The sequence below is a fragment of the Oncorhynchus mykiss genome, chromosome 24, assembly GCF_057628025.1.
Source record: "Oncorhynchus mykiss isolate SJ-2025 chromosome 24, ASM5762802v1, whole genome shotgun sequence".
NCBI classification, from domain to species: domain Eukaryota; kingdom Metazoa; phylum Chordata; class Actinopteri; order Salmoniformes; family Salmonidae; genus Oncorhynchus; species Oncorhynchus mykiss.
In genome coordinates, this window is record NC_143045.1 from 15628952 (window position 1) to 15642801 (window position 13850).

Here is a 13850-nt window from a genome sequence, read left to right on the forward strand (position 1 = left end):
CAGATAGCCTACAGATAGAGCATGTATAAACATAGTGTAAACATAGTATACAGCATCTAATGGTTCCAAACATTCATGTTCATACTAGAGGAGTGATTACAGGGTGATGTAGCGTAGTCTTGTGTGACCCACTTTGAACACAAACGTGTCTATTTTAAGAATATTACCGAAAGATAAAATACGCAATATTTTCTTATTGTAAATGTAGCCCATGTGTGTGTTGTCCATCCAGGATATTGGTGAACAAATAAGTAACCTGCTCTTCAGGAACTTTTTAAAATGTCATAAATTATGTATTTTTGGTCAGTAAAATAGAACAATCTTCCTCTACAACCTCTGTCTGCACCGGGCACCAGTCCATATTTCTCCGTCTTTAGAACCTGTGAGTGCCCCAACATAGTACAATACAATATAGTTAGTTACTCTTCTTCTCTCTCTCTCTCTCTCTCTCTCTCTCTCTCTCTCTATTTTTCCTCCAGGCCCTGTATGGCTGGGGGCTTCGCTCTGCAGTCAACCTCCTTTGATGCGTTTCTAATTGGGCCCTGATGGAAAGGCCTGAAGCACACATGTGTTTCTTCCTAACATCCTGGTGTACAGAATTCAACATGTGTTAGCTGGGAGAGGGTTTATCTTTTTGTAAAGCAGTCAAATAGGTGTATAGATGTTGTAGGTTCTCCGTGGCTGCATGCCATCGCACCCTATAGGTATAGGGGATAGGGTGCCATGTGTCATGCACATGTCTCTTTTGTAAATCAGTAAAATATGTTGATAGACATAGCAGGTTCTCCATAATCCAGGATCACATTGTCTGAACGCCATGTTCTGGTCTCCTGCCAGCCAGACAGAAAGGCTGGGCACAGGAGCCAGTGGATGGAATGATGGCAGTTCTCCAAATGGGAAGAGCCACTGTGGAGCCCAGTGACAGCCTAGTGACAGCCCAGTGACAGCTCCTTCAGTGGTGGCATACTGTATGTCAAACTATCTCAGCTCATCTAAAGCTCCAGCGACATTCCAACCGGAGGGAAGCATAAGTTCAAAAGTTTGCGGTCACTTCAAAATGTCCTTGTTTTTTATTGAAAAGTACATTTCTTGTCCATTAAAAGAACATCAAATTGATCAGAAATACGTGTAGACATTGTTAATGTTGTAAATGACTATTGTAGCTGGAAACGGCTGATTTTTAATGGATTATCTACAGCAACCATCACTCCTGTGTTCCAATGGCACTTTGTGTTAGCTAAACCAAGTTTATAATTTTAAAAGGCTAATTGATCATTATAAAACCCTTTTGCAATTATGTTAGCGCAGCTGAAAACGGTTGTGCTGATGAAAGAAGCAATAAAACAGTCCTTCTTTAGACTAGTTGAGTATCTGGAGCGTCAGCATTTGTGGGTTCGATTACATGCTCAAAATGGCAAGAAACAAATCATTTTCTTCTGAAACTTGTCAGTCTATTCTTGTTCTGAGAAATTAAGGCTATTCCATGTGAGAAATTGCCAAGAAACGGAAGATCTCGTACAACACTGTGTACTACACCTTCACAGAACAGCGCAAACTGTCTCAAACCAGAATAGAAAGAGGAGTAGGAGGCCCCGGTGCACAACTGAGCAAGAGGACAAGTACATTAGAGTGTCTAGTTTGTTCTGTGAAAGTTTATGCTCTTCAGTTTCTTGGCAAGTATTATATACTGTATTCTATTCTACTGTATTTTAGTCAATGCCACTCCAACATTGCTCGTCCTAATATTTATATATTTCTTTATTCCATTATTTTACTTTTAGATTTGTGTGTATTGTTGTGAATTGTTAGATCCTACTGCACTGTTGGAGCTAGGAACACAAGTATGTCAATAAACCCGCAATAACATCTGCTAAAATTGTGTATGTGACCAATAACATTCGATTTGATTTGATTTATATAGTGCACTGTCTATGTGTCCTGGTCAAAGGTAGGGTACTATATAGGAGATAGGGTGCTATTTGGGATGCACAAATACATAAACAGGGCAAGGCCCTCTCTACATGTACGGTAGAGCACAGTGGATGAGGTGATGAATTACAACCTAAGGGTCTGTATAGCTACTACTCATACAGTTAGTATACTGTCAAACTGACTGGAACACTGTATCACTGTTCAGCTTTATTACTTTTAGCATCAGTTAGGGTGTTGCAAAGGACATCTATATTCTTCAATCTCCTTTTCTTCGTTAAACAGAGTAATTCTATGTAAAAGCCTCCCTGTCTATGGATAGGACAAATCTTCTGCTCTGTTGGCTACACTACTCCGTCCTCAGGGTACACTTTAGTTTGAAAATTTTGTCATTTTAAGACATTAATAGGACACCTGCTCATAGAGTAATGTACATATTTTGTTTGAATCGCAGAATAGAAAAAGGTTATGCCCATGTACTATACTGCACACTAAAACTAAACTGTAGAGTAAACGTGACCATGAAAAACTGTGGGCCTATCTATAATATCTATATCTATAACCACCAGGTTAATTTCTGCGTGCACTGCGCTAATGAGCTAGCGGCATCAGTATCATATCATACTTTCCATTGTCTTCGACTGACTGAGCAATGTTCAGCTGCCAGCTGAAGGGTGTGGAGAGAGATGACGGGTGTAGAGAGACAGCGAGAGAGATGTTATGACTGGGGGAGAATGTGGAGAGATGAGCAGAGAGTCAAATTAGCAGAGGGAAGAGAGAAAGGTGAGGGGTGTGGAGCAGTGGAGGCTTCTGAGGGGAGGACGGCTCATAATAATGGCTGCAATGGCGCAAATGGAATGACATCAAACACATGGAAACCTTGTATTGATACCATTCCACCTATTCCGCTCCAGCCATTACCATGAGCCTGCTCTCCCTAATTAAGGTGCCACCAACCTCCTGTGGTGTGGAGAGAGGTAGAGGCACCCTGACTGTGCCTGACAGCTGTTGGAGCAGGAATGCTCTGTTAAGGAAACATCTGACAGCTAGAAGACCTGGGTGATGAGCGTGACGGATGGAGGGAGGGAAGAGGGACACAGATTGAGGAAGTCACTGCATGGCTCTTAGCACTGCTAAACTCTGCAGGACAGAGTAAATCAACCACAACTAAGACGTAGGACTCTGGTTAAAAGTAGTGCACCATGTACAGTAGGGATAGGGTGCAATTTGGGGACGCCTTTATAGAGACATTAATCAACTATGTGCGAGCAGACTAGAATACTCAATACTTCCCTTTATGATAATGTAGACACCAGCCTGTTGTCCATGCACTCTCTCACGTTCATTATAAGCAGCTAGTTGCCTACTCCGCTCAGACGTGCTGTTGGCTCAATACAAAGCTATGCAATGCTATGCATGACATGTCAGTCAATGACACACATCCCACATAATATATGTTGGATATTTGTCCTGGGCTAGACCCATTGGGTCATAATGTTAGCATAGTATGTGGAAAATGTAGAATGAGGAATATGTAGTGGCAAGAAAAAGTATGTGCATAAATTGGTCATAAAATGTTATCTGATCTTCATCTAAGTCACAACAGTAGACAAACACAGTGTGCTTAAACTAATAACACACAAATGATTATATATTATATTGAATACATAATTTAAACCTTCAGAGTGTAGGTTGGAAAAAGTATGTGAACCCCTAGGCTAATGACTTCTCCAAAAGCTCATTGGAGTCAGGAATCGACTAACCTGGAGTCCAATCAATGAGACGAGATTGGAGATGTTGGTTAGAGCTGCCTTGCCCTATCAAAAGCACTCACAAAATGTGAGTTTGCAATTCAGAAGCATTGCCTGATGTGAACCATGCCTCGAACAAAAGAGATCTCAGAAGAACTAAGATTAAGAATGGTTGACTTGCATAAAGCTGAAAAGGGTTACAAAAGTATCTCTAAAAGCCTTGATGTTCCTCAGTCCACAGTAAGACAAATTGTCTATAAGTTGAGAAAGTTCAGCACTGTTGCTACTCTCCCTAGGAGTGGTCATCCTGCAAAGATGACTGCAAGAACGCAGTGTAGAATGCTCAATGAGGTTAAGAAGAATCCCAGAGTGTCAGCTAAAGACCTACAGAAATCTCTGGAACATGTTAACATGTCTGTTGACGAGTCTACGATACGTAAAACACCAAACAAGAATGGTGTTCATGGGGGGACATTATGGAAGAAACCACTGCTGTCCAAAAAAAACATTGCTGCACGTCTAAAGTTTGCAAAAATCCACCTGGATTTTCCACAGCGCTACTGGCAAAATATTCTGTGGACAGATGAAACTAAAGTTGAGTTGTTTGCAAGGAACACACAACACTACATGTGGAGAAAAAAAGGCACAGCACACCAACATCAAAAACTTATCCCAACTGTAAATTATGGTGGAGGGAGAATCATGGTTTGGGGCTTCTGTCCTGCCTCAGGACCTGGACAGCTTGCTATCATCGACGGAAAAACGAATTCCCAAGTTTATCAAGACATTTTACAGGCAAATGTAAGGCTGTCTGCCAATTGAAGTTCAACAGAAGTTGAGTGATGCAACAGGACAACGACCCAAACACAGAAGTAAATCAACAACAGAAGTACAGAAAATACTTTTCCCACCCTGCACTGTGAATGTTTACACGGTGTATTCAATAAAGACATGAAAACGTATAGTTGTTTGTGTGTAATTAGTTTAAACAGACTGTTTGTCTATTGTTGAAGGATGAAGATCAGATAACATTTTAAGACCAATTTATGCAGAAATCAAGGTAATTCCAAAGGGTTCACATACTTTTTCTTGCCACTGTATGTGTATTGGTATTAGGAATAGTTAGTATTATGAATTTGTCTGTGCAATATCTTTATACAGTAGGTCTAGTTAGCATTGTCGGCGAGAAGTGAACTACATGTAGTTCAACTAGCAATTTAAATACATTTTGCAGTAGCTTGGTTGTAGTTTTAACTAAATTCAAATCTATGTAGTGTTTTCAGTAGTTCATTTTTTTTATGCCATGTAGCTAACAACTGGAACTACACACTACTTTTATTGAAAAAATAAAATATGGGTGACGTAGGCAAGAATTCTATTTTATTTTTCGGCACCAGACCTGCCTATTTCTCACTTAAAAATGGTTGTGTTTATAGGCTAAACTACACATTCTGTTAACATCTGGCTCCAGAGTGAAGTGTTCTTGCAATTTGCAGTCGATGACACTTCAGATTTAGATATGATCGTTTTTTGTTTTGTTTTGTGAACTACTTTAGTTAGGGAAACGCTATACCGTCGGCCCGGTACAGTTGAAACCAGAATTAATCTGGGAAGAGCTGTCACTCCCTGGCCATAGAGAGGTTTTTATTCTCTATTTTGGTTAGGCCAGGGTGTGACTAAGGTGGGCATTCTATGTTCATTTTCTATGTTTTGGATTTCTGTGTTGTTTGGCCGGGTGTGGTTCTCAATCAGAGGCAGCTGTCTATCGTTGTCTCTGATTGAGAACCATACTTAGGTAGCCTTTTCCCACCTGTGTGGTGTGGGTAGTTATATTCTGTTTTGTACCTGACAAAGCTGGTTCAGGTGTTTTTTTTTGTTTTGGTACTTGTTGTATTTAGTGTTCAGTTTAATAAATAACATGAACACGTACCACGCTGCGCTTTGGTCCTCACCTTCTTCCACCAACAGCCGTTACAAGAGCACACTTCTCCAGCATGTTAGTGGCCATCGACAGTGAGCATTTGCCCACTGAAGTCGGTTTACGATGCTGACCTGCAGTCAGGTCAAGACGACGAGCATGCAGATGAGCTTCCCTGAGACGGTTCCTGACAGTTTGTGCAGAACTTCTTTGGTTGTGCAAAGCCACAGTTTCATCAGTAGTCCGGGTGGCTGGTCTCAGATGATCCCACAGTTTCATCAGTTGTCCAGGTGGCTGGTCTCAGATGATCCCACAGTTTCATCAGTAGTCCGGGTGGCTGGTCTCAGATGATCCCACAGTTTCATCAGTTGTCCGGGTGGCTGGTCTCAGAGGATCCCACAGTTTCATCAGTAGTCCGGGTGGCTGGTCTCAGAGGATCCCACAGTTTCATCAGTAGTCCAGGTGGCTGGTCTCAGATGATCCCACAGTTTCATCAGTTGTCCAGGTGGCTGGTCTCAGATGATCCCACAGTTTCATCAGTTGTCCAGGTGGCTGGTCTCAGATGATCCCACAGTTTCATCAGTAGTCCAGGTGGCTGGTCTCAGATGATCCCACAGTTTCATCAGTTGTCCAGGTGGCTGGTCTCAGATGATCCCACAGTTTCATCAGTAGTCCGGGTGGCTGGTCTCAGATGATCCCACAGTTTCATCAGTAGTCCGGGTGGCTGGTCTCAGATGATCCCACAGTTTCATCAGTAGTCCGGGTGGCTGGTCTCAGATGATCCCACAGTTTCATCAGTTGTCCAGGTGGCTGGTCTCAGATGATCCCACAGTTTCATCAGTTGTCCAGGTGGCTGGTCTCAGATGATCCCACAGTTTCATCAGTAGTCCGGGTGGCTGGTCTCAGATGATCCCACAGTTTCATCAGTTGTCCAGGTGGCTGGTCTCAGATGATCCCACAGGTTCATCAGTTGTCCAGGTGGCTGGTCTCAGATGATCCCACAGGTTCATCAGTTGTCCAGGTGGCTGGTCTCAGATGATTCCACAGTTTCATCAGTTGTCCAGGTGGCTGGTCTCAGATGATCCCACAGGTTCATCAGTTGTCCAGGTGGCTGGTCTCAGATGATCCCACAGTTTCATCAGTTGTCCGGGTGGCTGGTCTCAGAGGATCCCACAGTTTCATCAGTAGTCCGGGTGGCTGGTCTCAGAGGATCCCACAGTTTCATCAGTAGTCCAGGTGGCTGGTCTCAGATGATCCCACAGTTTCATCAGTTGTCCAGGTGGCTGGTCTCAGATGATCCCACAGTTTCATCAGTTGTCCAGGTGGCTGGTCTCAGATGATCCCACAGTTTCATCAGTAGTCCAGGTGGCTGGTCTCAGATGATCCCACAGTTTCATCAGTTGTCCAGGTGGCTGGTCTCAGATGATCCCACAGTTTCATCAGTAGTCCGGGTGGCTGGTCTCAGATGATCCCACAGTTTCATCAGTAGTCCGGGTGGCTGGTCTCAGATGATCCCACAGTTTCATCAGTAGTCCGGGTGGCTGGTCTCAGATGATCCCACAGTTTCATCAGTAGTCCGGGTGGCTGGTCTCAGATGATCCCACAGTTTCATCAGTAGTCCAGGTGGCTGGTCTCAGATGATCCCACAGTTTCATCAGTAGTCCGGGTGGCTGGTCTCAGATGATCCCACAGTTTCATCAGTAGTCCGGGTGGCTGGTCTCAGATGATCCCACAGTTTCATCAGTAGTCCGGGTGGCTGGTCTCAGATGATCCCACAGTTTCATCAGTAGTCCGGGTGGCTGGTCTCAGATGATCCCACAGTTTCATCAGTAGTCCGGGTGGCTGGTCTCAGATGATCCCACAGTTTCATCAGTAGTCCGGGTGGCTGGTCTCAGATGATCCCACAGGGGAAGAAGCCGGATGTGGAGGTCCTGGGCTGGTGTGGCTAAACGTGGTCTGCGGTTGTGAGGCCAGCTGGACGTACTGCCAAATTCTCTAAAACTATATTTGAGGTGACTTACGAACAGACAGACATTCCTGCAGACAGCATGCCAATTGCACGCTCCCTCAAAACTTGAGACTTCTGTGGCGTTGTGTGACAAAACCGCACATATTCGAGTGGCCTTTTATTGTCCCCCAGCACAAGGTGCAACTGTAAAATTATCATGCTTTTTCATCAGCTTCTTGATATGTTAGAATTGTCAGGTGGATGGATTATCTGTTCAAAGGAGAAATGCTCACTAACAGGGATGTAAAAAATTTAGAGAAATAAGTGTTTTGTGCGTATGGAACATTTCTGGGATCTTTAATTTCATGAAACATGGGACCAACACTTTACACGTTGCATTTATGTTTTTGTTCAGTATATTGCTCTGAACTGGACCAGAGCGACCCCAAAACGATACATTCCATTACACCACAAGAGGGAGTTTGAACAAGTCGCCTTAAACTCTACCCTGAACATGTCGCCTTAAACTCTCTACCCTCTATTGATTTTCATACATATTGAATCCTCTATTTTAGGGTATAGTGTGTAAACTACTTGATGCAAATGTTTTCAAATATCTTCATTAAATGTTGAAGGAGATTTGTTATAATGTAACGTAGTTATACCCTATTAATTGATATACTGTATAGACCTGTTTTAGACAGTGTAAATTACTTAAGTAAAAATACTTTAAAGTACTACTTAAGTAGCTTTTGGGGGAATCTGTACTATTTATATATTTGACTTTTACATCACTACATTCCTAAAGAAAATTATGTACTTTTTAGTCCATATATTTTCGCTGACACCCAAAAGTATTTGTTACAGTTTGAATGCTTAACAGAACAGGAAAATGGTGCAATTCATGCACTTATCAAGGGAACATCCCTGGTCATCCCTACTGCCTCTGATCTGTTGGACTAAACACACATGCTTAGTTTCTGAATGATGTTGGAGTGTGCAACTGGCTATCCTTAAAACAAAATTTTAAAAATGATGCCATCTGGTTTGCTTAATACAAGTAATTGTAAATTATTTATACTAGTATATTTTAGCAATTACATGTACATTTAAAACCAAATACTTTTAGACTTTTACTCAAGTAGTACTTTACTGGGTGACTTTCACATTTGAGTCATTTTCTATTAAGGTATCTTTACTTTTACTCAAGTATGACAATTGGGTACTTTTTCCACTGGTTTTAGATTGTTTTATCAAAATGTTTCACATTTTTGGGCAATATTGACCAATTTACCTACAGCGTTTCCATTGCTGTTAAGCCTAATCTGTTTTAGACAGTGTTCTGCTCTCAACTAATTACAAAAGAAAGCGATTAAAGGGGCAATCTGTGATTGCTACATCCAATTGTGGACTTTAAAATGAATGATATATGCCCATTGATTCTTGAAGAATTGAAATTATACATGCCTCATGAGCTTAGTTCAATTGTGTTCATATATAAACTTGTTTTACTCATTTGTAAACAATGTACTTGTAAGCAAACACTGTGTAGCCTCAACATGGTTAAAACTATCATTTTGATCTCATGGATGGCCAGTCCTTACATCCATAGCTCTGTATATGAATTTGAGTGGTTACATTTCTCCAAGCCCCATCAAGCAGCTATTTACCATATCAGTGGCAGGGGTGCCTGACTGCTTTGTATTGTTTGAACTGCAGATTGCCAATTTAAGGTAAAGTGGTCACTTGACTGCACACATCACTCTATTTACTTTTCGGTAGAATTTCGCACTTTGTTCAACCTGCTTCTTCAAATCCAACCCATGCACTATCGTTTTCGGATTTTAATTGACATATTTTTAATCCAATCAAAAATCAATAAACGCATTCCACCATAAATATCCTCCAATCGGCAGACAAGAGGGCGTATCTCTCACTCGGGGACTCTAAGTGTATGAAGTTTAACCTGAATAGAAGAGAGCTGCGGAGAGAGAGAGCATGGTACACCTCATCACGGATGCGTGTGAGACATTTATCAACACTCATTTTATACTCTCATAACTTTAGCTGCATTGGTCTTAGTTTTTTTTCTGGATTTTATGTGCACAATTCGTGTCTTTGCAGTGGTTTCTCTCTCCAAATGGCTTGGATTATTTCCCGGCGGTGGAAACGCCAAGGGACTGGCGCTGTTTTTCTGCTCTCTGCTTTGATCGCGGTGATTGTGACAGGTGACTCCGCCGCGCAGGTTTTCGATAGTTATGGATTATCATACGCGTTGAGATCGGAACTATCAGAAGATGCTATATTGGTGGCCAACAATGGAATACGCGTGCCTTTCGGGAGAGCAGTATTCATTGATCCTATCAATGATCTGGTAATCCAAGTACAGCCGGGAGACAGATGTAGTATCACGGTTCTGGATAACGACCCGCTCTCCCAGAGGCCCGGGCAGCTCTCTCCCAAAAAGTTTCCCTGTGAGTTTGGACCCAATGACGTAAAGTATTCTCACTTCGGGTCCAGGAGCCCCCCGCGGGATAGGGTGAGGCTACAGCTCAGATATGACACTCATACCGACACCATAATCATCCCGTTTATGATGGAAGTGGAGGTGATTTTCACACAGTTGGAAGTGTTAACCAGAAACATGCCTCTGACTGTTGACAAACTACTTGGCACTAGTAACCCCATTGACAGGAAGATTCTAGAGTTCACCTATGATAGAAGTGAACATCAGTGTAAAATAACATCTCTCTCTAGTGGCAGTGCATTACCCAGGTATGGGAAACTTGTGGATGAGGGAAAACTTGGAGAAATGGTGGATTGTGATGAATTTATTAAAATGAATATCTGCTATCAGCACACTTCTGCACACAAATCACCCAATAGAGATTATTTCCCAATGATTGTGGAATTACAAGATAAAGAGGGTAATTTTCTGAAGCAGGAGTTTTTCCAGATGATGGTGCGTATAAAGGATGGAGAGGAGAACACAGCTCCTAAACCCAGCTTCGTGGCCATGATGATGATGGAGGTGGATCAGTTTGTGATGACAGCCATCACCCCTGACATGCTGGCTGCCGAGGACATTGAGTCTAACCCTGACGACCTTATCTTCAACATCACCACCCCCCTCTCCTTCGAGGAGGGGTACATTGTCAGCACAGATGACCGGAACCTGCCCATCACCTCTTTCTACCAGGGAGACCTCAAAGAACTAAAGATAGCCTACAAGCCTCCGTCTGTGGACTCTGAAACAGAACGTATCTTCCAGATAGAGTTTGAGGTGGTGGACACTGATGGGGCTGTGTCTGACCCATTCGCTTTCATGATTGTAGTGAAGCCTATGAACACGCTTGCTCCAGTAGTCACCAGGAATACTGGTCAGCTTCTCTATGAGGGTCAGTCCAGACCACTGTCCAGTTCTCATAACCTAGGGGTCAGTGACGAGGACGACCTGGATGATGTCAAGATCACGGTGGTCGACGGGCTTCGGCATGGCCAGTTGACGGTGCTCGGGTCACTCAGGAAGTTCTTCACCCCAGCCGATCTGGACGGGGGCATGGTCATATACCAGCACGACGGCAGCGACACGTACAGCGACAACATCATCTTCCGGATGACGGACGGGAAGCACGAGGTGGAGTTCCTGTTTCCCCTAACGATCGTTCCCACGGACGACGAGCCGCCCATTATCAACGCTAACACGGGGTTAATCCTCTTCAAGAACCAGATTATGCTCATTTCGCCACTCACACTGAGCGCTGCAGACATCGACTCTGAAGACTCCACTATCAGGTTCACCATAGAAGCCCCGTTCTCGCCTATAGGGGAGGTGCTGCTGAGGCAGTCAGAGGCCCCAGCAGACCCATCCACCTGGAGGTTTAATGCTGAGGATGAGCTGTATGAGAAAGAGGTTACAGAGTGGTTGCAGCAGGATATCACAGATGGGAAACTGTTCTACAGACACACTGGGCCTCACAGCACTGACACAGTCATGGACCAGTTTGTTTTCCGGGTCCAGGATGATAATGACCCCCCTAACCAATCAGAACAGAGCTCGTTCATCATCAAGATTCTGCCAGTGGATGACATCTCCCCTGAGCTGTATCCTGGTACCACCCTCCAGATGACTGTACACGAGTACCAGCTCACCTACTTCCGGAAGAAGTTTCTCCGCTACACTGACCTGGACTCAGAGGACAGGGATCTGAAGTACACTGTCACCCAGCCCCCGACAGACACAGATGAGAACAGCCCTGTGGTACTGGGGTCTATTGTGTTAACAGAGAGTCCAGACACTGTAGTGACTGAGTTTACTCAAGCTCAGGTCAATCACCATAAGATATCATACAACCCACCTGACCTGGAGCTGGGGATCACAGCCCACGTTCTGCAGGTCCAGTACACGGTGGAGGATACGTCAGGGAACACTGTCACCGGAACGTTCTCTATATTCCTGCAGCCTGTCGACAACAAGCCGCCTCAGATAACCAACACTGGCTTCACTGTATTCGAGCGGGGAACGCACATAATCACCAGAGCTGAGCTGGATACTGTGGACTTAGACACGGACAGGAGCCAGATTTCTTTCACAGTCACTCAGCCCCCTCAGCACGGCACGGTCCAGTACACCTTCACCAACTTGACCAAAGGGGACCAGTTCAACCTGTTGGACATTGCTAATGACAGGATTTCCTACATCCACAACGGAGACGAGTCCACCAGCGATTTCTTTCAGCTGGATGTCAGTGACGGCGTCCATGTTGTGACCATCACCATCAGGGTTACCGTGAAGCCCATCGATGACGAGACCCCGACCATCACCCTCCCGGCCGGAACCATTGGCTCCTACATCGACGTCCTGGAGAACGGGGCTACGGAGATCACGACTAACGTCATCCAGGGGCGGGACGAGGACACGGACGACCTCCGTTTGACCTTCATCCTGGAGGACCCACCGGTTCTCGGTGAGATCCTGGTGAACGGGGTTCAATCAGGGAGCTTCACCCAGGCTGACATCATCAATGGACTGGTGGTATACACCCACACCAGCGGAGAGATCGGCCTCACCACTAAATACGACTACTTTAACCTGACGCTGACAGACATGTCTGATGAGTGGACGGTAGGGGGCAACAGGGTCACGGGGGTCAGGGTACAGATCACCATCCTCCCCATGGACAGCCAGGCTCCAGAGGTGTTCGTAGGCCCACAGTTCACTGTTGTAGAGGGAGAGAAGAATGTGATTGAGATTCTTCACATTAGTGCTGATGATGTTGACACTCCTAATGATGACCTGCTTTGTACCATCATCGTACAGCCCACGTCAGGCTACGTGGAGAACATCTCCCCTGCCCCAGGCTCAGAGAAGTCCAGGTCTGGGACTGCGATCAGTGCATTCACCATCAAGGACATCAGACAGAACCACATCTACTATGTCCAAAGCATCCATAAGGGAGTGGAGCCGGTCGAGGACAGGTTCACGTTCAGATGCTCAGATGGCATCAACTTCTCCGAGAGACATTTCTTCCCCATCGCTATCATCCCGTCCAACGATGAGAAGCCGGAGATCTATATGAGGGAGTTTGTCGTTATGGAAGGGATGAATATTGTTATCGATACGCCCATCCTGAACGGAGCCGACGCGGACATCCCCTCGGACGAACTCACTTTCATCATCACCAAACCACCCAAGCACGGCTTCATCCTCAACCAGCTGACCACCGACACTGTCACAGTCACCAACTTCACCCTGGACCAGATCAGGGAAGCCTCCAGTATAGTGTACGAACATGACGACTCTGAGACCAAGGAGGACAGCTTTGACGTAATCCTGACGGACGGTAAATATACAGTGGAGAAGACCATCATTGTTATGATCATCCCTGTAGATGACGAGACACCCAGGATGGCCATCAACGACGGTTTGGAAATAGAGATAGGAGACGTTAAAGTGATCGATAACAATGTTTTAAAAGCCACCGACCTGGACTCTGAGGATAGTACTCTGACGTACGTTGTTCGCTACGGGCCGGGCCAGGGGTTGTTACAGAGGAGAACCCCTTACGGGACATTAGAGAACATCACAGTGGGGATGAACTTCACCCAGTACCAGGTGGACCAGGCTCTCATCGTCTATATCCACAATGGGCAGGAAGGAATCCGGGACCTTATCAAGTTTGACGTGACGGACGGCATCAACCCTTTGATCGACAGGTACTTCATTTATACAAATGTGTTTTCTAAAATAAAAACAATACACTACAACAATAGAATAAACAACTTGAAAAAAATGAACAATTAA

The 13850-nt window shown here is 44.6% G+C and overlaps 1 protein-coding gene across 1 annotated transcript in view; it reads left to right on the forward strand.

Annotated features, from left to right (window-relative positions):
- Positions 1-9474: 9474 nt before the first annotated feature.
- frem2b (FRAS1 related extracellular matrix 2b) overlaps positions 9475-13850 on the forward strand; it is a 116304-nt gene continuing 111928 nt past the window's right edge. Inside the window, exon 1 of the mRNA XM_036961304.2 lies at positions 9475-13762. Within this exon, the coding sequence (XP_036817199.2) occupies positions 9501-13762 (4262 nt within the window). The 5' untranslated portion in view covers positions 9475-9500. The remainder of the gene's footprint in view (positions 13763-13850) is intronic.